Source organism: Nicotiana tabacum, chromosome 9 (assembly GCF_000715075.1).
Source record: "Nicotiana tabacum cultivar K326 chromosome 9, ASM71507v2, whole genome shotgun sequence".
Taxonomy (NCBI): Eukaryota; Viridiplantae; Streptophyta; class Magnoliopsida; order Solanales; family Solanaceae; genus Nicotiana; species Nicotiana tabacum.
This window is the reverse complement of record NC_134088.1, coordinates 93,893,590-93,920,378: the sequence shown is the minus strand read 5'-3', so window position 1 is coordinate 93,920,378 and position 26,789 is coordinate 93,893,590. Positions and strand designations below refer to the sequence as shown.

Genomic DNA, 26,789 nt, shown 5'->3' with positions numbered 1-26,789 from the left:
TTTTTAATATAGTAATAATCTCCTTTATTAACTTTATAATTTAAGTATAATCATCTAAATACCTAGATATACATCTAAGTATTTTTTTATTGCTTTGTCTTCTTAATATTGCTCCCTTATATTTGTTTGAGGCGCTAAGTTTTAACGTAAATCCATCTTTAATTCCTCGGGCGGAGGTATAGATTTTAATTATTTTATTCCTTTTTTGAAAATTGTATAACTACGTCAGTGTCTTCTGGATCCGTATTAAATCTTCATTGTTAGGTTAACTCTTCTATAAAGCTTCTTGAAGTTTTCCTCTATTTTTATAAAGTTATTAGCATAATTTAAATATTTATATTAGTATAATTTAAATGTTCTTAAAGTTTTTTTTGCTATAGTCAGCTCTCTCCTATTTTATTAAAAAATCTTTGGAGTACAAATTAGAAATATTATCCCGATACTACTAATATAATCTGTCATGCTAAAAAAGGCAATACCTGCAATAATATTATGAACTGCGCACCAAGTATAATCACAAAGCATTTATTTTGGGATAAAATGAGACAATTTATATTATCAAATGAAAAATTAAGATAAAAAGTTTACACACTTTTAAGATGATATAATTTACCTCCTAGCATTCTCGTCGGGCAATCAGAGGTGGCTCAACCAAATTGGTGGCCTCAAGCAAAACTTATAAAGAGGCCTTAAGCTTTTTCGCAAAAACAAAACACGTATATACTTTTATTTAAAGTAAATTTTTAATTTTTTAAGATGCAACATTGTTAATAAGTTTTTATAATCAATTCTCTTTATATTTCTTTTTCAGTAGACAATTTATCCAATTCATTTTTCTTAAGACAACTCATTTTTTGAGATTGTATTGAAGTTCATTTCTTCTCCACTTGTTTTTTTTTTTGAATAATCTAATTTATATTATTTAGTTGACATGTTTGAATTCTAATATTCAATAAAAAAAAACAATATACACCTATAGTTAAATCTAAAATTTAACTATATGACAGGAGAAATTTAGAATAATATAACCTGATTCTAAAAGTTGATAATATGATATCACTATAAATTTTTACTAATTCAGTTCGCTTGTTGCAATGCTTGAAAACTTAAAAAAATGATTGTACCATTTGATAGAATAGATAGCTTAACATGAAGAAAAAAAAAGAAAGTACGCGGTATAAGTTTTATTATAAAAAAGGAAATTTTTTTTTTAATTGTCACCGTAAATCACATAGCTAAATGGTTCTCTTTTTTTTTTTTTTAAAGTAAAAATCTTGTATTTACTTACCACATAATAGTCAACAGTAATTTGTTAAAAAAGATTAACTATAAAAACTACACTATTAATAAAAATGGGGCCTCAAAAGCTGAGGGTCCTAAAGCCTTTGCTTTAGTGGACCCTCCAGCCGGCCCTGCAGGCAATGAGTATTATATCATGATTATTGATTTGTAATTTATTGCTTTTGGTTAGAAAAATAATTATACAATTAAAAAATACTATCCTATTAAATGTTTAATACCAAGGATATTAATTCCAATTCATTTTAGGTCTTTTAGAATATCAAATAATAACACCTCTGTGTGAATCGTGCTTTGTTGTTAGTTAGATTTTATTTTTAAATAAAAAAATGTTAATGTTGAAATTTTGTACAAGAGAAAAAAAGAAGCAAAGAAGTGAAAACTTGAAAAGTGAAAACACGTCCTTCAAGAATTTTATTGGGGAAGCTTTCTCTGTGTATTAATTACTCCATATCAAAGAGACGGTAAAATTTGAATATCTGGGCCACGTGTTGGAAATAGTAATACATAGTACAGCAGGCATGGAAAAATCAACCGTTGAAATAATAGCATGTTGAATAAATAGTCAGATGGGCCCATGAACAATGACGTAAGCAAATGCCAAAAAAGTATGGCTTTCCCGTAGCACCTGCTAAAATGGAGTAGTGTAAGATGGCAACAATTAGAAATATTATCAATAAAGATGATAAAGTATATGTCAAATAAACTTTAGCAACACTGAAAAAAATTTAGCAATTAAATAATTAGGAGATATATCTTTAGGGATCAATTTTTAGCCTAAGGATTTGTGGGTCATGTTGATAATTTAGAACCAGCCAAAAAGGTAACGTAGACATGTACAGTATCGCCCAGTGTGTTTGTCAACAAGGCATCAGGAGGAGGAAATAATTCTACTGTCAATGATATAGATACTTGATATCCTACAAATGATTCTACTATTAACCACTTGCGAAAGAAATATGCGTAAAAAAAGTAAAAGGAAGGAGTGACATCTGTTTTTGAGTCATGTCAATGTTTAGATTAAAATTACAAAATGAAATAAAGCTTTCTTCTAAACATTCAGATTGATAGGTTTTCCGCAAAGTACCGTTAAATTCAGAGAGTTGTCCATTTATTTAGCTGGTTTAACCAACAGTGCACTATCTGTAGAACTCAAAATAATCAAACGCCACAAATTAAAATAATTAGTTATGCAATCATGTTAGCTATGAACTATCAAATGGAATGCAGTAAAATTATTCACTACAACCAAGGAAAAGTAAGCAGATAATAACAGACGACCAAAGCGTACGAGCTAAAAAAAATATCAGAAATGAAGAAACTAAAACAGGTATGCACTATAATTAGATAGAGCACTCACAAAAAATTAAGATCACATTAATTTCCTGAAATGATCCATGATTTTCAGCAATAATGTGATAGGTCATTTGCTTAGCCGTAAGTGGAAAAAAAAAAAAATCAAAGAATGCTTATAAAGAAGTTTACACATTAATTGCGTGATAAAATTAAAATTTAGTCTTTTAATAGTCAAAAGTTACTTGCTTTACACCAAAGTATACTTTCACCTAGAGTGCAATTTAGTTTGCTAATAAAACTACATCATGTTAGCACATGCATGAACATTTTTATTTCCGTTTAAATTATCAAAATGATTAGCAGAAGCAGTAATTACATTTAACAATTCTGTTACTGTGTTTTTGCTAAAGAAAACATAGATTGTTTTCTGCACTTTCAGCGGAGTCTTAACCAAAATGTGACAACATTAAAATCTATTAAGAGGTATTCTGAGCTTAACACATAATTCAAATTGTGAAGAGCTTGTAAAGTTTTTAAATTTCAGATACAATGAAATGTGCAGTAACAAGAAGATATTTTTTCTCTTAGTTGTCAAATTGAGGAATATTAACAATTTGACATGACTGGTGTAAAGAAGTTCTTCTCTGAGGCACTCTCAAATATAAAAAATTTCATCCGGAAAGTTTTATTTGTTATAAGTGAAGAAACTTCTAATCACTATGTATTCATTTTTCCAAAAATGGCTATATAAAGCAACAGGTCTTTGTTGTCTTGTACATACAACGGGATTTTCTGTACTCAGATAGAGTTTTAAAAAATGTTGAGATCTCATAGGAGTTCAAGAGTGAAAAGGTGAAAAATCTCATATGAAGTATTTCTATGATAACAGTAGTCAAATTCACCTCTGGTTTTTTGGCAGAAGTCTCTCTTTAAGAGTGCATTTAAACATGAAAAATATTATACTCCTTTCCTAAAATACAGGCTCTACTTCTGAGGGTTGCCACAAAAGGAACAAAATGAAAGACCAAAGCTTTTTTTTATATGTCAACATGCAGAGGACCAACATATATTCAACCACACATTTTGAATATAAAGTGCTACATTATCAACATACCTATCTACATGTTCCGACGTGTCCAACTCCATATTGTCCATGGTTTTCTTTTCTGTTTCTTCTTTTTAAAGTTGGTATCAGTAGAAAGGTTGCAACTAAGAGAATGGAAAACGACGGAGAAATTAACGCTGCCAACACCCAAGCCAACGTCATCCAAGATGCTGCTGGCAAGAGTGGTCGTACCAAAAACAGGAATTATACCAACAAGAGCCAGGAGGTGCCACCCGAGGTTTTGTCAAACGAAGGGCTTACATCCCAAGAACCATTTGCCACTGAGACGAGCGGGGATAGGGTGGGTAAAGAGTGGGTGATGAAGATGAATGCGGGGATGGACGTCGTGGAGATCTTTGGCCAACGCTTGGGGAAGGTGGAAGGCACCCTTAGTGTTCTTCAGAGGCACACTCTTGAAGAGATAGAGAGTATCCGAAATAACTTGGAGGGACGTACACAGACCGAGATGGAACTAAGGCAAACCATCACTGCCTTAGAGTGAAGACATGGAGGCTTTGAGTACTATCAATGCTATGAAGGCAAAGATAGAGTCACTCGAGGAGCATGTTAGTGCTGGCATGACCGACGCAGCCAACAATATTTTGGTGACGAGGGATGCCAAGATCGAGGCTCCCAAACCCCTGGTGTTCAAAGGTGTTTGTGATGCACAGGAAGTGGAAAACTTCCTTTGGCACTTGGAGAACTACTTCAGGCACGACAAAGTGAGGGACGACGAGGCCATGATCAACACGGCAGTGTTGTACCTCTCAGAGACTTCCATGCTATGGTGGAGAAGGAAGATGGCCGACGTGGATAAAGGTCTATGTACTATTAGCATGTGGGATCAGTTCAAAGCCGAGTTCAAGCGACAGTTCTTTCCAAACAATGTCTTGTACAAGGCAAGGCGCAAACTTAGATAGTTGAAGCAAACAGGGAGCATACGTGTCTATGTTAAAGAGTTTGCTACCATTATGCTTCAAATCCAAAAGAGTTTGCTACCATTATGCTTCAAATCCCCAACCTAACCAATGATGACTTGTTGTTCCACTTCATGGACGGGTTGCAAAATTGGGCTAAGAAGGAGTTGCAACACCGGCAAGTCGCAGATATAGACCAAGCCATAGTTGAGGCCGAATCATTGATGGATTTCAGGCATGACAAGCATGACAAAGGCAAGGGCAAAGAATCAAAGTTTAACAATGTCAAAGGTGGGGGAGACCGTGGAAAAGTCAAGGAGATACAACAACAATACTACAAGACTCAAAATTCCAAAAAGTCGAGTGGCCTTCAGGGCTACGCCGAGAAGAGGGGATGTTACATATAGGGAATGCCGCACAGCTTCAGGAGTTATCCCGACCTACAGAGCTTCAGCGCCATGGTCCGTGAACGGAAGGAGCAACCACAAGGAGAGAGTTCGGGAACCGCACAGTTGGGTATGATTGGATTATGCGGTGCTGTCACGAATCAATCTATCCAACCTACCGAGAATGGCAATCAGTACGTGGATCTCACCATCAATAACAAGCCTGCTCGTGCAATGATGGATACTAGAGAAACTCATAATTTCGTGACTGAGGCTGCCGCAAAGAGACTAGAATTGAAGCTTGCTCTAACCAACTCTCACGTCAAGACCGTGAATGTCGAGGTACAGAATGCTCGTGGGGTAGCTAATGGAGTTGGTGTCAAATTGGAAACTTGGAAAGGTATGACAGACTTTACCGTAACCGCTATGGATATCTTTGACATCATATTGGGGCAAGAGTTTTTTAGACATTGTCATACTTTGATCGACCCCTAACTCCAACGTCTCTTGGTTATGGAGCAAGATGGATCTTGCATGGTACCTACAGTGACTATGCCACAAGGACAGAGCCAAACACAACTTTCAGCTATGCAGGTTGTCAAGGGGATCAAGAAAGGGGAGCCGACGTTCGTGGCAACCATCGCAAGTCTGGAGGAGGACAAGAGTTTTCAAGAGACACTGCCTCCTTGCATAGAAAAGTTGCTTGAGTAAAACAAAGATGTCATGCCCGAGGAGTTGCCTAAGCACTTGCCGCCTAGGCGAGAGGTGGATCACAAAATTGAGTTTGAGCCAAGGGCTAAGCCACACGCATTTGCCCCATATCCTATGGAACCGCCCGAGCTAGAGGAGCTCAATAAACAATTGAAATAGCTGCTAGATACTGGTCACATTCTCCCATCAAAGGCACCTTTCGGCGCACCAGTAATGTTCCAGAAGAAGAAGGATGGATCGCTGCGCTTGTGCATAGACTACCGAGCACTTAATAAGGTCACATTGAAGAATAAGTACCCGATCCCACTCATTGATGACTTGGTCGATAGACTTGGGGAAGCCAAGTACTTTACCAAGGTGGATCTTCGCAGGGGCTACTACCAGGTTTGCATTACAAAAGGGGATGAGCTGAAGATAACATGTGTGACGAGATATGGAGCCTTTGAGTGGTTGGTGATGCCCTTCAGCTTAACCAATGCACCGGCCACATTTTGCACCCTTATGAACAAGATTTTTCATCCCTACCTTGATCAATTTGTGGTAGTCTACATAGACGACATAGTCATCTATAACAACACCTTTGGAGGAGCATATGGTGCACTTAAGAAAGGTTTTCCAAGTCTTACGGGAGAATGAGCTATACATCAAGAGGGAGAAATATGAGTTTGCACAATCAAAGGTCCACTTCTTAGGCCATATTATTAGCAATGGAGAGCTACGCATGGACAAGGCTAAGGTACGTGCTATCCAGGAATGGAAGGCACCTATAAAGGTAACTGAGTTGAGATCCTTCTCTGACCTTGTTAACTACTATTGTCGGTTCATCAGTGGCTACTCAGCAAAAGCCGCACCATTGACTGAGTTGCTAAAGAAGAACAAGCCATGGGTTTGGATGGAACATTGTCAAAAGGAGTTTGAAGGCCTTGAGGCAGCTGTAACAGAGGAGCTAGTCTTGGCGGTACCTGACTTTGCCAAGACATTTGAGGTGCACACAGATGCCTCAGACTTTGCCATTGGGTGTGTCCTGATGCAGAATAAGCATCCCATAGCATTTGAGAGCCGTAAGTTAAATGAGACGGAGCGGCGTTACATGGTGCAAGAGAAGGAAATGTCTGCCATTGTGCATTGGCTTCGTACATGGTGACATTATTTGCTCGGGTCGAGGTTTATGGTCAAGACTGACAATGTGGCTACTAGCTACTTTCAGACGTAGAAGACGCTCACACCAAAATAGGCTAGGTGGCAAGATTTCTTGGCCAAGTTTGATTATGTGCTGAAGTACAAGCCGGGCAAAGATAACGTTGTAGCCGATGCCTTGAGCTGGAAAGCCGAGCTTGTTGCCATCACTTTAGAAAGTTAGGACATTTGTGAGGCTATAAAAGAAGGCATGCAACATGATCCAGCAACCAAACAACTTATCGAGTTAGCCAACCAGGGCAAGACGAGACGTTTTTGGGTAGAAGATAGCATATTGCTTACCACGGGTCGGCGGGTCTACATGCCTAAGTTTGGAGACATTAGACGGTGGATCATAAGGGAGATTCATGACACAATGTGGGCTGGTCATCCAGGCCAACGTCGCACTAGGGCCTTGGTTGAGTCAGTCTACTATTGGCCACGCATGCGAGATGGCATAGAATGTTATGTGCAGACTTATCTTGTCTGTCAGCAGGACAAGGTTGAGCAACAACAACCTGGAGGACTTTTGGAACCGCTACAAGTCGCAGAGCATCCATGGGAGAGCGTAACTATGGACTTTATCACTTTTCTACCGAAGTCCGATGGTTATGGTACTATTATGGTGGTCGTGGATAGATTTTCTAAATATGCAACCTTCATGCCCGCCTCACCAGGTTGCATTACCAAGGAAGCCGCGAAGCTATTCTTTAAGAACATGGTGAAGTATTGGGGCTTACCAAGGCATATTATCAGTGATCGAGACGTCCACTTTACTAGGAACTTTTAGAGAGAGTTATTCGACATACTTGGTACGGAACTACACTTTTCCACTAGTTTCCACCCACAGACGGATAGACAGATGGAATGGGTCAATGCCTTACTCGAATGCTACTTGAGGCATTATATAAGCGCGCATCAGAAAGATTAGGCAAGGCTCCTGGACATTGCTCAATTGTCTTATAACTTGCAGCGGAGTCAGTCCATGGGGCAGAAACCATTTGAGCTAGTCACAGACCAACAACCACAAGCTCCACATTCATTACCAGTTGGTTTGAGGGAAAGAGTTTGGGGGTTTATCATATGGCCAAAGGATGTGAGCATCAACCTGACACTGCTAAGTCCTACTTGGATAAGACAGCTAAGAAGTTGAAGAAGTTTGCAGACCGTAAGCGGCGTCCCACGGGCTATAGAGTTGGGGACATTGTAATGGTAAAGTTTAACCCAAGACAGTTCAAGGCACTACCGGGCATACATCTGAATCTGATTCGCAAGTATGAGGGGCCATTTAAGATCGTCTCCAAGGTAGGAAAGATCTCATACAAGCTTGACATGCCATCGTATCTTAAAATCTATCTTGTCTTCCATGCCAGCATGCTTAATCCATATCATGAAGACAAGGATGATCCGAGTAGGAGCCAATTAAGTCGAGCGCCTATTACTATCACCGCCTCACATGACCGGGAGATTGAGGCTATTATTGATTACTAGGCCAGGTAAAAACAAGGGAAAAAATCCACCGCAATGTTCCTCGTCCATTGGAAGGGGCAATCTCCGGAGGAGGCACGCGGGAATGATATGAAGACTTATGGAAATTCAAAGATATGATCCGAGAGTTTATACAGCAACATTGTGCCGCGGTCATCGCAACATTAGGTGGGGGAGAGTGTGATGATCCGCCACGTCACCATGCCACATAAGCACGATTTGGCATATATTAATACCATATGGAAGCTTACATAGGAGAAGATTCTAAAGAAGTATGGATATTTCCTTTGGAAGACCCTAGGTGCATATGGATTTGCTAGGAAAGTCCTTGGAATCTTCTAGGCTTGTAGAAAATTCTAGAGAAAGCCCTTATCTTGTAAATATTAAGGAATTGTGTAATTATTAATATTTACACTCTAGCCCCTAGGAGACTAGTATATTAAGGGGGCCATCTATTTGTAATTCACCAAGCAAACAATTCAAGTTCTCTCTAATACAAAGCTTCCTTTAACAATTCTCTTGTGTTCTTTCTACTATTCTCTTAGCGATCTTGAGTGTGGTAAGGCTGACTTGGCATAGCAAGAACATGAGCAAGTTGTGCAAGATCGTGAGCGAGTTGTCAAGTGTCGCACGTGTACTTAGTTAATAACTAAGGACGTGACAATACTCTTCTATTTTCACATGATGACAAGTTAAATTTTATTACGTTCCCAAATGTATTTAGAAGGAAAGGTACCTAAATTAATTGTAGTATATTTTTTATTATTAAAATATAAATAGTTTGACTTGGCACGAATTTGAAGAAATGAAGACTTTTAAAACTCATGATTTTAAACCTGTCATAATATTTGCATGGTTATAAGACTTTTGAAACCCACATTGTCAAATCTGTCATAACATTTGTGACTATAAAATATTGTCATTAAGAGCAAAATACTAAGTTTATGTTAAATTATTTTTATATTTAGAAAAACATCATTTTATTTTGGAAAAAAATAAACTGAAAATAGAGTCACGTAAACTAATGAAGAGGCTACATGTAATGACCCGACTAGTTATTTTGAGATCTAGCGTGTCATTCAGCGGATTGAGACCTTGAGTAGCTTTACTTCAGGTATTATGACTTATACATGTGGTCGGAATTGAATTTCAGGAAGTTCGAAGTTGATTTGGAAAGAAAATTTTAAATTCGGAAGTTTTAAGTTGTAAGAGTTGGCTAGGGTTTGACTTTTGAGTAAATGACCTCAGAATCAGTATTTGATGGTTCCAATAGGTTCGTATGATGATTTAAAACTTGGGTGTATGTTCGGGTTGAGTATCGGGTGATCTGGGGGCATTTCGGCGTTTAATATTGAAAGTTAGCATTTTGAAAGTTTTAGAATTTCCAAAGTTTGGTTTGAAGTGGACTATGGTGTTATCGATATCCGTACGGGGTTCCGAGCTTTGAAATAGGTTTGCATCGTGGTTTATGACTTGTACACAAAATTTGGCATCATTCTGAAATGTTTACGTGTGATTCGGATGCGTTCAGCGAAGGATGAAGGTTTGAAAGTTAAGAGAGTTTAATAAATTGAGTTTGATCTTTAATTCTTGGTTTCGATGTTGTAATTTATGTTTCGAGCCTTCGGACAAGTTTACATAGGGTATATAAACTTGTTAGAATGATTGAACGGGGTTCCTCGGACCTTGGGTAAGTTTTGGGGTGGTTCTGGACCACTTTTAGGCCTTTTGAAACTGTTGATAACTGGTGTCAAGGGTGTGAAATGCGATGGGGAGGTGTGGGCCGCGATAGCAAAGAGCAAAGTGTTGTTCCAATCCTTGTGAACCGCGATCGCAGAAGAAAGGTCGCGATCTCGTAGAAGGAATTTCTGTTGTTAGTGGTCTAACTTCGGAAGTTTATATCTGGCAATCTATAAGGAATTTGGAGATGATCTAAAAATAAAAGTTGTAGCCCTTTCAATCTAGTTTTTAGAAAAGCAAACCAATTATAATTTGTAAATTTGTACAAAAGGTTATGGCTATTATGGTGAAGTGTGTCTGTGAAGAAGAAAACACAAATTGTACATTGCTTTCGCGGGATTTTGGCCGCGATCGCGATGAAGCAAACATTGATGGAACTTTTTTTAACCGCGATCGCATGGCTTATGACTTCGATCGTGAAGAAGGGGGCCTGGCATGTGTATTAAATATCTAATTTCAGGATTTTGAGCTCATTTCTTCACTTTTAAGTTCTTGGAGCATATGTGGGCGATTTGGGGTGATTCTTGAAGATCATTTTCGCCATATATCATAAGGTAAGTTATTCCTTCTTGTTTCGAGTTAAATACATGGGTTATATATGGATTTTAACATGGAATTTGATAGAAATTATGGAATTTTTGGAAGAAAACCTAGGAATGGTATTTTTGAATTTTGACACGAAATTAGACATGAAATTGGGAATAAATTATATAATTGAGTTCATGGTGCTATGAGTAATGTTTATCTTCAACAATTTTTGGAATCCAGGCACGTGGGCCTAGGGATTGACTTTTTGAGCGGAATTGAGAATTGTTATAAATTGATTAATTAAGAGTTTTTGGGTATATTTTGATTGGTTTGCACGTTGTTTGACTAGTTTCGGATCGATGGGCATCAGTTTGAGGTTTTAGAGAGGTGTTGGAGCCGGTTATCGGATTTCGAAGCGAGGTAAGTCTCCTGTCTATCCTTGTGAGGGAAAAACTACCACCTAGGTGATGTAATTGTTATGTGCTACTAGTTGTGGGTGCTACGTACGCACATGGTGACAAGAATCTATACGTAGCTAAAGCATGTTTATGTCCGGGTAGACTTAGGACTTTATCATGTAATATTTGAATTAATTGAACTCATTTTTGCAAGCTTAATTAAGTGAATTTATAATTCAAATTGATTTAGGAATATATATTAGTTGTTGGCAAAATATTTGATAAATGGTAAAGGGTATATCCACTTTATGTTCGTGTACTTGTATTGTAAGCACGTGACTCATAATTCGATGAGTTCCTTCCTTTCTTGTGGAGCGGGCCGAACGCCTCGGCAGTATATTGAGATGCATCTCTCGTTCGTGCCAGTCGACCCTCAGCAGTGTACACACCACTCTAAATTGGGTCATATGACCTCGGCATAATCGTGCGTTATATCGCTAGCAATCCAAATATTCGCGAGATTTTTCCTTCTACTGATGCCTGGCATTTTGTATTATATTCATTATCTGTATGGTACTGGCACTTGATATATTTGAGTTGTTGAGATAGAATACAAAATTGAGAAATTTATATCTTTAAAAGAAATTTTGGAAGATTATGTAAATTACAGTCTTAACCCACTATTATTTTTGTGCTTCATATTCGTTTATAATTTATCATATTGCTTTATTGGACCTCTAGTAAGTGTCGATGCCGACCCCTCATCACTACTTCTCTAGGGTTAGGCTAGATACTTACTGGGTTTGCGTTGATTTACGTACTCATGCTACACTTCTGCACTAAATGTGCAGGATCTGACAGGTTCATTTGGTGGTCATCTTGGCGTGTAGGCGCAGTTACTGAGGAGACTTTTGGTGAGCTGCATTCTAGGCTACGTATCGCAGCCCAAAGAGTCTCCATCGTACTCTATCCTGTCTTATTTACATTTCGGACAGATGTTGTATTATTATTATACTCCTTAGTAAATGCTCATGCACTTATGACAACGGGTTTTGGGGATACTCTGGTGATTGTTATGATTTGGCTTAAGATTGTCATCTTTTATTTTATATCTTACTAATATTTTAAGTATTCATGATTTTTAAATGCATCGAATCCTTTACTTAGTAAGGCTTATGATTTTAAAAATAATAAAATGAATAATTAAGCTGATAGTTCATCGTTAGCTTGCCTAATAGCGACGTTGGGAGCCATCACGACTTATAGTGGGTTTTGGGTCATGAAAACTTGGTATCAGAGCTCTAGGTTCATTTGGGTCTCACGAGTCATGAGCAAGTCTAGTAGAGTCTTGCGGATCGGTACGGAGATGTCTGTACTTATCTTTGAGAGGCTACAGGGCATTTAGGAGCACTTCCCTTCTTGATTCCTCGTCGTGCAATTTGATTCCATTGAAACTTATGCCTTCATTTCCTTCCTACTCAATCTTATGCGATGTGTAGCGCTAGTTATCAATTGGGCATTGAGGAGTTATAATAATACCGCAGATGTGGTGTAGGATGTTTCTCCCTGAGTATTCGATTGGGCTATTGACGTCGCCTCATGGAGGGATGTTTTGTCATTTTGGCACAATGTTAGTATTGCCTATGGTTTCGCTGCTATGTACAGTGTATTATAATATTCATGCGTGGTTATCACGCAGTGTTCGTATAAATGGTAGGATGCTTATTTGTGTGTCGCGGCAATGAATGTCTCAAAATGAGGATTATTCGATCCATGGTTTGGAGGTTCGACATTTAATTTCAGCGGAGGAGAGGCAATTGGACTATGGATGTTCAGGCCTCGGTTGATAGAGTATCGAGACTGGATATTTTCAGATGTGGTGGAATTCTCGTTTGTGATGTGGTGTTGTCATCCTTGTTGAAATGCATTAAGGCTCCTTGGTGTTATTGTCTTCTTTGATTTGCCTTAGGACCAGGGTATTGTGAAATGGTGCATGAGAAGCAGTTGTCAGAGATGGCATTGTATGTTGGCTTCAGAGTCTAATTGGCGCTCCTAATATTGATGGCTCGGGGGAGATGATCTTTATGGAGTCTTAGAGTTGGTGGCAAATTACCCCTTCGGGTGCTACAAAGATGGATTATGATTTGAGGCAGTATCTTGGTAGCAAGGGAGGAGGAAGGACATGGTGGGAGGTGTCTCATGGTAGTTGAATTGCTAGCAGGTCAAGTATGAAAAGCATAGGTCGAGAAGTTGCTTAAAGGAGATGGTTTAACCGAAGTGGGAGTGGCAGAGTAACATATGAATTCTGTGGTAGGATAGCCACATGCCTTGAGAAAAGTTTAGAGCGATTTGGGAAATCATGGTGGACAGTGACTAAGTATATAAATTTCATTTGGGACAGTGGCTACTGTACTGAGGAAGATTGAATATGACAGAGAGGAGTTTGCTTGAAAGGAAGAGGGGTGTGAAAGCTTGATTATCATTTTTTGGATGCAGCATGACGTCGAGTTTGAAACGTATGGTTGGACTTTCAGTTGATGCTAATGAGGGATTAACAAACTCTTACAGCTGGCGGGAGAGCATGGGCTCGGGAGGGTTTTCTGATTTCGTGGTAGTTGTACCCAGTGCAACGTCGTTGGAAGATGTCGGTATGGAATTCCACAGGTGGGCTATCTCCTGTGAGCAAGTTAGCGGTTGCACGATTTTGATGAAGTTTCTACAAAGATTTCTACTTACTACCTAATAGGAGGTCGAATGAGAGATTATACTGACAATTCGGAATGTTCATGAAAAGTTTAATGAGAGATTACGAGGAATTTGGCGGGTTATCAGTGCGAGATCACGGTAATTGAGAAGGAGGAATTATTGTGGGTTCTTCATTTATATAATTGTAGCTTAAAGCTAAGTGGGGGAGCCCACTGTCTATGATTAGATCACATGGTTGTCTGCTTTTGCTGTTTATGGTTATCAGTTCATTGGTGAATTATTTATCACTAAGAAAAGGGAACACTAGGGGTAACTCGAGCAAAGAACTTGATGAATGTGTGCTATATTTTGCCTTCTCGATTCATGTGCAGGTTATGGAAAGACTCAGAGTTTATGCTTCTTGTGGATGTGATGTACAAGGAAAAGAATTCATCTGGTTGCTTCTTTGGGAGTGTTTATGAGCTAACAGAGCATTGGAGTTGGATTATATTCGGGATCAAGTCAGAGTGGGTGACTCTCAATAATGGTTCTCATAGGTTCAAGAATTAAAGTGCACTATCTAAGGAATTTGGGTCTGTTGTGTAGTTAAGGATCGAGTTTTTGCAGTGCATTAAGAAAGGGACTTGGAGTGTTTCTATGTTAGCACTGGGGGTCTGCAGTGCAATGTTAGAGAGATGAAAGAAAACAACTTCTAATTCATAGAGAATCTTTCAGAATGGGTGTACGAGTTGGAGATGCTATTGTGCGCATAAGGAGGGTATAAGATAGTTCATGGATATTGAGACTATGTGGTCTCGTAAATTGGGTCACTCGGGATGAGTGTGTTGGGTTTCATTATGTTTTGAATGGAGCTATCATTATTTCTAAGCCAAGTCAAGAGTAAATTGGAAGAAGTGGGGTCAGTTAGTAATGGTTTGAATTAGCATGATTGTGGCAATGATCAGTTCCTTCGGCATGTTGAGTTATACTTGTGGTTTGTGGTTGTACATACGGGCTTGACAACCACCATAATTTGCTTGATATGGGAGGTATTCGATTCCTATGGCCTTGTTATGTAAATGGATCCCGGAAGAGTTATGGCAGTTTAGACCACGACTTGAGGTTTGTATTTTTTGCGGTCGTGGAAATTCAATTGTATGTTGCAATGGTTCTTCTAAAATGAGTTAAGTAAAAGGTTTCTAGCCAATGAAGTGTTTATTCTACTAGTAGTTTAGGGGTTATGATGAATTATTGTACTTTCACGTAGCGGCATGATAGGTGCAGTGAGCGGCATGGGAATTGGAAGTTGAGGATCAAGGTTGCGGCTCGGTGTTGAAAAGAATGTCACGAGCTCGGATGGGCAGGGAAGAATTCAGATGGTTAGAGTAAGCTGGCATTATCATAGTGTCGCCTGAGAATGGTGTTCTGTGGAAGAGGCATTGTGTATTGATTTGCAGATTCGTGATTTACTTTACAGAATTAGTACGGTTGGTGGTATGGAGGTGCAGACTTTGCTACCTGGTGCGGAAGGTCGAGAGAGCATATCCCATGGGAAAATTGTATGTGTGACATGTTAGTCACTTGATTGTTAAGGACTGAAACCAAGTATGGAGATTCTGGTACTATCGCTAATGTGAGAGTTTATGCCTGAAAGGCGCTCTATTCCTTTGGTTGCAGACTGTGGGAGTTTGTTCTGCATTGAACGACTGCTCGTGTGTATTATGAATAGGGCCATTGTGGATCCTTGAAAGGTTGTTGGCCCAGTATGGTATGATCAGAATCGGTTTAAGGTCCGTTGGTGGGTCTAATATGAATGTGTGCTCTACGTCAGGTCGGAAGTATTCATTCGGCATAACATTGCTTACGGAGGAGTCTTTGGGCGTTGTATGTTATTCCCGTCGTCGGTTATTCCATGTATCTCTATTGTGGCAGGTGGGTTGTGAGATGACTTGATTATTCGCATATGTGTTGTGATCCCGTGTAGTGTGTGGTGTTATATGAGGAAGATGGTTCTCCAGATGCAGGTAATTCATTGCACCTTAGTCGTCCTAGGGGTTTTGTAGCGTATGGCACTATCCGTCTCCCCAGGATTGTATTATGCACCTAGCATGCTTGTGGTCGATATTCGAACACTTCGTAAGTATAAGCATTTCGGCTTGATGGGTGTTTAGTTATTGATTGTTATGTGTGGATCGGATGGCACGTCGCCACGGGTATATTGTTTGGATTGGGGTGGCATGCCGCCACGGGTATGTTGTGTGGATCGGGTTGCGCACCGCAACGATGTCATGTTTGCATCGGGTTGCACGCCGTAACAGTGTCATATTTGGATCGGGTTGCACGCTGCAACAGTGACATGTTAAGTACTGTTCCTTATACTTATTTTGTGTACCTTGTTTCCCATCTCTGAGATAGAGCCATAACATCGGTTAGCCGCAACAGTGTACCTTGGCACGTTCGAGGACGAGCATATATGTAAGTGGGGGGAGAATGTAACGACCCGACCGGTTGTTTTGAGATCTAGCGTGTCGTTCGACGGTTTCAAGCCTTGAGTAGCTTCACTTCAGGCATTATGACTTGTACGTGTGGTCGGAATTAAATTTCTGGAAGTTCGGAGTTGATTTGGAAAGAAAATTATAAATTCAGAAGCTTTAAGTTGGAAGAGTTTACCAGAGTTTGACTTTTGAGTAAACGACCTCGGAATCAGTATTTGAAGGTTCCAATAGATTCGTATGATGATTTCGGACTTGGGCGTATGTTCGGGTTGAGTATCGGGTGATCCGGGGGCATTTCGGCGCTTAATATGGAAACGTGGCATTTTGAACGGTTTAGATTTTCTTAAGTTTGGTTTGAAGTGGACTTTGCTGTTATCGATTTCTGTTTGGGGTTCCAAGCCTTGGAATAGGTTCGCATCGTGATTTATGACTTGCATGTAAAATTTGGTGTTATTCTAGAAAGTTTACGTGTGATTCGGACGCGTTCGGCAAAGGATGAAGGTTTGAAAGTTAAGAGAGTTTAATAAATTGAGTTTGATCTTTAATTCTTGGTTTTGATATTATAATTTGTTTTCCGAGCCTTCGGACAAGTTTACATAGAGCATATAAACTTGTTAGAATGATTGAACGGGGTTCCTGGGACCCCAGGTGAGATTTGGGGTGGTTCTAGACCACTTTTAGGCCTTTTAGAACTGCTGATAACTGGTGTCGAGGGTGTGAAATGCGATGCAGGAGGTTTGGGCCACGATAACGAAGAGCAAAGTGCTTTTCCAGGTCTTGTGAACCGCGATCGCGGAAGGAAGGTCGCAATTGCGTAGAAGGAATTTCTGTTGTCAGTAGTCTGACTTCGGAATCTTATTTCTTGCAATCTATAAGGAATTTGGAGATGATCCAAAAATAAAAGTTGTAGACCTTTGAATCTAGTTTTAAGAAAATTAAGCCGTTTGGATTTGGAATGTTTTACAAAAAGTTATGGCCATTATGGTGAAGTGTGTCTGTGAAGAAGAAAACACAAATTGTACATTGCGATCGCGGGAATTTGGTCGCGATCGCGATGAAGGAAACATTGCTGGAACTTTTTTTAACTGCGATCGCGAGGCTTATGATTGCGATCATGAAGAAGGAGGCCTGGCATGTGTATTAAACATCTAATTTCGGAATTTTAAGCTCATTTCTTCACTTTTAAGTTCTTGGAGCACATGTAGGGTAGTTCTTGAAGACAATTTTCGCCATATATCATAAGGTAAGTTATTCCTACTTATTTCGAGTCAAATAATTGGGTTATATATGGATTTTAACATGGAATTTGATAGAAATTGTGGAAATTTTGGAAGAAAACCTAGAAATGGTATTTTTGGATTTTGATATGAAATTAGACATGAAATTGGGAATACATTATATAATTGAGTTCGTGGTACTATGGGTTATGTACTCATGCTACACTTACTTGATATGCGTTGATTTACGTACTCATGCTACATTTCTGCTCTAAATGTGCAGGATCTGACAAATTCATTTGGTGGTCATCTTGGGGAGTAGGCGCAGTTGCTGAGGAGACTTTTGGTGAGCTACATTCCAGGCTATGTATCGCAGCCCACAAAGTCTCCATCGTACTATTTACTCTATCCTGGCTTATTTACATTTTGGACAGATGTTGTATTATTATTGTACTTCTTAGTAAATGCTCATGCACTTGTGACACCGAATTTTGGAGATACTCTAGTGATTGTTATGTTTCGGCTTAAGATTGTTATCTTTTATTTTATATCTTACTAATATTTTAAGTATTGATGATTTTTAAAAGCATTGAATTTTTTATTTAATAAGGCTTATGATTTTAAAAATAATAAAATAAATAATTAAGCCGATAGAGTACCGTTGGCTTGCCTATTGGTGACGTTGGACGACATCACGACCTATAGTGGATTTTGGGTCATGACAATACATGTAAAATCAAAATAGAATAAGTGAAACATATAAGTGTTATTTGAGTATTGTACGATAAGAAGAAACCTACATAAGTAAAATTAAGTTCTACCGAACATTTACCAGACCTACCATCTTATATGTGGTACAAGTTGGTTGCAAAAAATAAAGATAGCAAATTAAATAAAAAGATGTATAACCAATAAACCTGGCGTAGGAGGAAAAATATAAAAAATAATTAGTAAATAAAATTACCTAACCTAACTAAATTGCATCTTTTTACATGGCCAGCCAAAAAACGTTTATGTTCACTTGATACTATTGATGATGTATACTATTCAATTAGAGTTCATCAACCAAATTTATTCTGCAAGCATTGAAATTGACTCGGGTATAATTTGTTGGCAATGAAACATGAGTACTACTTGTAAGGATAATGTTGCGTAGGAATTGTTGAAATGTATTTATATAGAGTTGGTGTAATTGTTATTTCATTAGGAGTCCTAAGCAGTGACTACTTTGGAGTCTTGTTCTCCAAGAAATTCATGTATATATTTATGTATTTGCACACAAGACTAGTGTGCAGAGAAAGTGTGTTCTGATCTATTATGGTATCAAGAGCCATCAGAGGTTAAACCAACCCAGAATCCTTTTTTTTTCTACCAAAAAAAAGGAGAGAGACCAACACGCTTCCATGGGTGAAAACAGGCGCTCTTCCATGACTTCAAGCCTATCTATTATCTCATATTCTCCAAACCTCGCACATGAATTGCCCGTGATACTCACATCTTCCAATTTTCTATTATGGAAGACACAATTTATGCCTATCGTATATGCATCTGGTTTGAACCGATGCCAACACAATTTCTGGATGATACCGATACCAAACCCAACCCGGACTATACGGTTTGGCTACGTGAAGACCAACTTGTTTTAAGTTGGATTGCTGCTTCTGTTTCAGAAAGCATCCTGCCTCAGTTGGTTGGAGCAGCGACTGCTCGTGCATTTTGGGACAAACTTGTTGTTGCATATGCTTCAGGATCAAAGCCACTAATTTTTCATGACCTCAAGATGCAGTTGCACACTTTGCATCATGATAATGCTAATATTGAATCGTATGTGCAAAAGGCAAAGGGAATAGCAGATAAGTTGGCTGCATTGCATCATCCGATTCCCAATGATGATTTGGTGGAATTTGTTCTTGCTAGACTAGGACCTGCCTATCGTCCTTATACGATGTCTATTGAATCACGTCAACAGGATATTAGTTTTGATGTATTGTATGGATTGTTGTTGAATGAAGACAGTTAAAAATGGATAAAGCCCATACTGTCATTGCACCTGCAGCACACTTGTGGACGTGGTAGAGGTCGAGGGGATCGAGGCCGTGGACACTCCTCCAATCAAGGGTTCAGCCAATCATCTCAAAATAGTGGGTTTCAGAACTTTGCTCAGACCAATACTACTCCATCTCAAGCTTCAACCATGTCTAGAATTAATTTCTATAATTGTGAAGGTAAAGGTCATCTTGCACGCGTGTGTCCATCTCCTAGAATTAACAATGGCAACAAAGCTTCTGGACCACATATTTCTAATTTGGCAAGAACCTCTTCTGCTCAGATTGGTTAATAGATAGTGGCACCACACATCATCTCACAACTGATCTTATTAACCTGGGTATTCTTTCTGAATATCAAGGCCCTAAAGAAGTAACGTTAGGTAATGGTTCAAAACTTCTTATTTTCCACGTTGGTAAAAGTTCAGTTATTATTTCTGATAAAAAGTTCACTCTTGACGATATCCTACATGTTTCAAATGCTACTCAAAATTTATTATCTATTAGTTCTTTTACTAAGTCTAACCAAGTTTCAATTGAATTGGTTCCTAATTATTTTTTGATTAAGGACTTGGCGACGAGGGAAATACTACATACATGCCAGGATAAAGCTGGATTATGTTCTCTTCCTGTATTGAAGTCATCCGCACCTGCTTCTTATGTTGCGTCCCTTGGGGTTTAGCATGCTCGTTTGGCTCATACATCCTATCCTACAGTTCGTCAAGTATTATCGTCTAACGTCATTATCCCTTTATTTAAATCTTCTAGTTTATGTTCTACATGTACTGTTAGTAAGAGTCATAAAATTCCTTTTCGTGAGTCTAGTTTTCAAGCCTTCGGGCCTTTAGACTTAGTTTGTTCGGATGATTAGGGTCCTGCTCCAGTTATTTCTAATGAAGGTTATAGGTATTATGTGATTTTCTTTGATCACTTCAGCAAATATACATGGATTTATTTTCTTCGACTAAAATCAGAAGTCCTTTCAATTTTTATGCAATATTGTAAAATTGTTGAAAAATACTCTGGTCGTCCCATTAGAAGGTTTTAGGAAGATTGGGGAGGAGAGTATCAAGCCGTAATAAATTACTTGAGAGATAATGGAATTGTGCAACGTTCCTCATGTCCATATACCCCAGAACAAAATGGTTGTGCCGAAAGAAAATATTGGCATATTGTTGAAACTTGTCGAGCACTGCTACATCATGCTAATGTTCCACACAAATTTTGGACAAACTCATTTGATACTGATGTGTATACTATAAATCGTCTACCAATGCCACATTTAAAAAATAAAACCCCATTTTATGCATTGTTTAACACCAATCCAGATTACTCATTTTTGCGTATTTTGGGTGCCTTTGTTTTCTGTGGCTTCGTTCTTACACTAAGGATAAATTGTCTCCTCAATCTAAACTGTGTGTGTTTCTGGTACAAATGGTTTGGCCCAGTTTCATCAAAATTCTATGTTTCTCGTCATGTAATCTTTGATGAATATGTTTTTTCTTTCGTTTCATAGGGTGTTATTGTGCCTCCATCCATAACCAATACTAAATCAGAACCTCTCAATGTTCAATTGCCATTGCAGCCTTTGGTTGGCCCTTCTAGCATTCAACCAACACTGTCGCAACCTTCTGTGCCACTGCACACATCCTTGTCACATGTCTTTCCTATTCCTGGACACACAACTGCTACTGATCAACCTTCACATGTTGAAGTTTCTCATGGTGTAGACTTGATGTCACCAACTCGAGCTGAAGAAAATCCTCCATATACTGATACGGTGAACTATAGTGCTCTTGGAGACACTTCAACTACTGGTACGCTACAACCAACAACTCTTCCTTTGCAAAAGATGGCCACACGAGCACAAACAAGCTCTGTGAAGCCAAATAAGCCATTTCAATGTCAGTTACGACTCCAATATCGGCAATAATGGAACCTTCTTGCTACTCACAAGCTATTAAGGATGTTCACTGGCGTCAGGCTATGTCAGAGAAGTATAGTGCGCTTATTCAAAATGGTACTTGGGAACTAGTTCCACCATCGCCAACTCAAAATGTAATTAGTTGTAAGTGGGTGTTCAAGACGAAGCTAAAACATGATGGTTCATTGGATCGCTATAAAGCGAGTCTTGTGGCTAAAGGATATCATCAACGACCGAGCATCAATTTTGTTGATACATTTAGTCCAGTGGTTAAGCCGTATACAATACATTTGTTGTTATCATTGGTTATATCTCACCAATGGTACATCACTCAGCTAGATATTTCCAATGCGTTTCTTCATGGGTACTTAGATGATATTGTACATATGTCTCACCTCCAGGGTTTGTTGATCCTATTTTGATCTATTACTAATTTTCTTGAAGTAAATTGTAAGATTTTAAGAAAATATAAAAGAGTAGATAGTAGGAGTAACGTATTGTGTTGGCAAAGTTCCGCTGTCTCAAAGTTTAGGTGGTTAAAAAAAGGCAGAATATGTAAAGATCTTGTAACGATCCGGCCGGTCATTTTGAGTATTACAGCCATGTTCCCCCATTTATTGTCTATTCTATATTTGTTTGTTGTTATGTGACTTTCCGGAGTTGTTGGGTTTAGTTTCGGGGATGTTTCGGAATGAATTGGGATTGGTATCAAGGTTGGAAGTCTAAGTTGAAAGAGTTGACCGGATGTTGACTTATGTGTAAATTACTCTGAAATGGAGTTTTCATAGTTCTGATAGATCTGTATGATGATTTTGGACTTAGTGGTGTATCTGGATATTGATTTGGAGGTCCGTAGATAATTTTGGCTTGAATTGGCGAAAGTTGGAAAAGTTGAAGCTTGGAGAGTTGAGAAGTTTGACCAATAGTTGACTTTATGATTATCGTGCTCAGATTTTAGTTCCGAAAGTTGGAATAGGTTCATTGTGTCATTTATGACTTGTGTGCAAAATTTGAGGTCAATGAGAGTTAATTTGATAGGTCTCGGCATTAGTTTTGGAAGTTAGAAGTTCATAAGTTCATTAGGCTTGAATCGATGTGTGATTCATGGTTTTAGTGGTGTTTGATGTAATTTGAGGTTTCAAGCAAGTTTGTATGATATTTTAGGACTTGTTGGTATATTTGGTTGAGATCCCGTGGTCTTCGGGTGGATTTCGGATGGTTAACGGATAAAAAATGGGACTTGAAGCATTGTTGAGAATTTGGATCTTCTGGTGTGATCGCACCTGCGAGGGATTAGTCGCAGGTGCGACGCCGAAGGTACGACTGGAGTAGCACAAAAGCTAGGTTGGTCTGGCTAAGGGAGTATAGCAGGTGCGGAGGGAGGAGCGCATCTGCGAGTCCACAGAGGCAGAATGTGGTCGCATGTGCGAAATTTCAAAATTTGCTCTGGGCGTATAGGTGCGGACGTGGTGCCGCAGGTGCGAGCCTTTGGCAGCAAAAGCGCTGGTCGGGGGTTGAGTGTAATTCCGCAGGTGCGGATTGTTAGCTTCAAAAGCGGTACTGTATAAGCGGCTAAATGGGTCGCAAAAGCGAAATGCCTGGCAGTGTCTTAAATTCGAAGGGTTTCGTGATTTCTTCATTTTTGGTCTTTGGGAGCTCGGATTAAGGCAATATTTGAAGGGTTTTTTGCTAGATCTCAAGAGGTAAGCAACCTTTGGTCGTGTTTTTTAATAATATTGAATGCCTATTGAATTTCCCACCTAGATTATGTGTTTTTAAGGTGAAAATTGGGGACTTTTGGTCTAGGGGATTGGAGAGTAAGATTTGGTAACTTTGGTATGGTTGAACTCGTTATTGAATGGGTGTTCGCATTTTGTTAATTTTGTTGGATTCCGAGACGTGGGCCCGTGGTTGACTTTTTGACTTTTGTTAAAGAACCTAGTTTTATCATATGGAATCGATTCCTATAGCTTGTGTTGATTGTATCGAGTTATTTGTGGCTAGATTCGAGTCGCTCGGAGGCCGATTTGCGAGGCAAGGGCTTGTTAGAGTAGAGATTTTCACGATTTGAGGTAAGTAACACTTCTAAACTTGGTTCTGAGGGTACAACTCCCTGAATTATGTGTTCTGTGGTTGGTGTTGAGGTAACACACATGCTAGGTGACGGGCGTGTGGGCGTGCACCATAAAAATTGTGACTCGGTCGTTTCCGTGGAACTGTGTAGTCATCTAATCGTGTTATTATTCATGTATTCTCCATGTGTTAGAGAAATTGAGCTATGATTCATATTAGAAATCATGCTTAGGCTATATGTTGGTATTATTGGGACCCACAGAGGTCGTGTACATGTTGAATTATTTGCTTAAATTATTGTTTTGTACTCAGTCATAGTTATATCTTTTGCATATCATATCTCAGTCTCTATTGCCATTTACTGATACATCATATTATCATTGTTTGGGCTGATTGTCATGAGATTTGTGAGCCCAAGAGACTGGATAGATCGATGACTAAGTGAGGTCGAGGGCCTGATTATGAGTGATACTTATGGGATCGGGCTGCACGGCGCAACAAGCTCAATTGATTTATGCCATGATTGGCTTATATTAGCACTAGGGCAGGATCCGTCCCTCCGGAGTCTGACATACCAGCATTGAGCATAGGTACCTACTGAGTGCGAGTGCCGAGTGATTGAGAGTACTGAGTGACTGGGAGGACTGAGTGATTGAGCGTGCTGAGTGAGATTAAATACTCCGAGAGTATGCATATTATTTTATTAATGTGTGCATTATAGATGGCATGCATAATTGACATGTAGATATAGAGATGTAACATTTCTCATAGCAGTCACACTTGGCATATTTTTATTCGTGTCGAACTTAAACTGTTAAACTGGAAAGCATGTCTACATTTCTGTACTGTTAAAATCTGCATTTGAACTTTACCTGTCTGAGCTCGTCACTGCTTTCAGCCCAAAGTTAGTCTTGTTACTTATTGAGTACGATGGGTCGGTTGTAGTCATACTATACTCTACACTTCTTGTGCAGATCCAGGTACTTCCGGGCACAACAGTTGCTAGCTTTGGAGCTTTATGTGTTGGAGACTATTGAGGTAGCTGCAGTGGCGTCCGTAAACCTCAACTCTCCTTCTTTTCAGTTTATTTGTAATGTTCTATCTTTCTTCACAGTTGTTTTTAGCAGTTAGACTATGTTGTCATTTAGATGCTCATGTACTCAGTGACACCCAAATTTTGGGAAATTTTTGTATTGAGTCGCGATATTTTCTTATCATTTAATTATGAGATTTTTACTATTTAAGTTTATTTCAGTATGTTTTAAATTAAAGATGCATGGTTATTTGTGATTATTGGATTGCCTAGTATTGCAATAAGCGTTATCACGACATGTGGGATTTTGGGTCGTGACAGACCCCCCTGAACTTGACACTTTTAATTAGCGTATACCTTACCTATACGTGATTTTAATTACCTCCCTATTGTTTTGGATGTTATTACCCCCTAACCTGCCATATAGCACTGAAAGTTGTTTCAAATGACTGAGTGCGCGTGGGAGTGTATGTTTTTTTGCCACATCAGTTTAACATTTCCCTTTCCCAATCCTTTCCCATCCCCTAACGTAATAAATTAATTTTCCCCCAAAAATTAAGACCCCAGCGGTAACAACCCCCATTCTCACCCCTATTTATTCTCTTCTTTCTAATTCTTCAGCATTTTCTTACTTCTCACTTTCTTCCTTTGTCATTCCAATTCCATTATAGCCATTTTGGCTCTTATTTTTGCCCAAATAACAACCATTTTATTACTTGAAAGAAACAAGATGAATGTTTTTGGTAGATGTGTCAAACCAGCTCCTTTAAAAGTTGCATGGACTACTTCAAATCCTGGACGACGATTCTTTGGATGTAGTCTTTATCCGAAGATAAATTCTTGTCGACTTTTTTAGTGGTATGATCCTCCATTCCTAGAGCAAGCAAACACTGTTATTTCATGGTTGTTGAAGAAGACTAACAAACTATCGAAGAGGGAAAGAATGCTAAAGTTTCTGTTGTTTTTCAGTTTTCTTTGCAATCTGATTTTGTTCATGTGCAAATGATGGTTATTTGGTAGTATGTAATATAAGTTAAGCAATCTCATATGCTATTCGAGACTACTTTGTCAATACTTTGTCAACATAAGGAATTGATGCCAATAACAATTTATATAAAAACAATCACACATAGATGGTAATTTAACAAAAAAAGTCGGAATTTAATATCAAACAATAGAGTTGAACTATATTGTCCATATACTGCTAGACATACATATGACAAACAAGTTCACAAAACAAAGTTGTGTATCATCATCAGTATCAATAAAAATAGCCACCCCAGGAATTCAACAAAAATAGCCACCCCACGAATTCAACAAAAAAGAAGTCTAGTATCTTAAATACTACATCCGAAGAGTAAAGAAATTCAAGTGGTCTTCTTGGAAGGAGATTTTTCCATAACTTTAGATCTTGTTTGTATTCTAGCGGATTAGGACATTGCCTTAATTCTAGCCATTGCAGCTTGGACTTGAAGTTGTCTGTTATAGCTTCCTTCCATTTCCATTTCAAACCTTTAGAAGGCTAATATCCAATATCACCATTAATATGGGTAGAATCAATTAAAGGGCCAATATAAACCTTTCTGGATATAGGCAAACCATGTTGATAAAATTCAAACCAAAAGATACATTTCAAACATCAGATAATATGTTAGACGATAAAATCTACGTTAAACAAAATACACACATTTACATTAACAAGCCAGACTGTTCAACAAATACACAATGTCCTTGAAGCCTAGGCCTCTTGTAGTGGCTTCTTGCCCCCCCCCCCCAGATTTTCTCCAGTACTTGTAGATGCCTTATCAGAATCCTTTTTGCCTCTCTTTTGTGAAGTTTTTGTTGTTGATTGCTGTGAGCAATTAGTAATCTAGTATATGAGAAAATGAGGAATTAACTGTTAGATAACTAAGAAGATAGTAATAAAGGAAAAAGGCAGGAAGGTACCTCTTGATTAGTTGTTGGTCTTGTTGGACAACTCCTCATGTTATGAGTACTTGCTTTGCAAATGGAGCATGTCATAGTTTTACCTTCTTTGATAATTTTTAAGCTCTTTTTATTTCTCCAACTTTCTTTCTTCTATTTTTTCTTGGCCTTCCAGGCATATTTTGAACTGGAGGAGGTAATACCTTGAGGTTACTACTTTATGGCCACATTATCATGTTGGGAACTAGTTGTATGAAGTATGAATATGCCTTCATGTAGGTCTCTTTCCTATACCAGTGTGCAATGTTCTCTGAAGGATCAAGTCGCTTTTAGTGCATTGTTGTTAT

General features: G+C 38.6%; 1 protein-coding gene across 1 annotated transcript; it reads left to right on the top strand.

Annotated features, from left to right (window-relative positions):
- Window positions 1-7,973: 7,973 nt before the first annotated feature.
- On the top strand, window positions 7,974-8,381 carry LOC142164033 (uncharacterized). Its single transcript, XM_075221198.1, has one exon. The coding sequence runs from the start codon at window positions 7,974-7,976 to the stop codon at window positions 8,379-8,381; it is 408 nt and encodes a 135-aa protein (XP_075077299.1).
- Window positions 8,382-26,789: the final 18,408 nt, after the last annotated feature.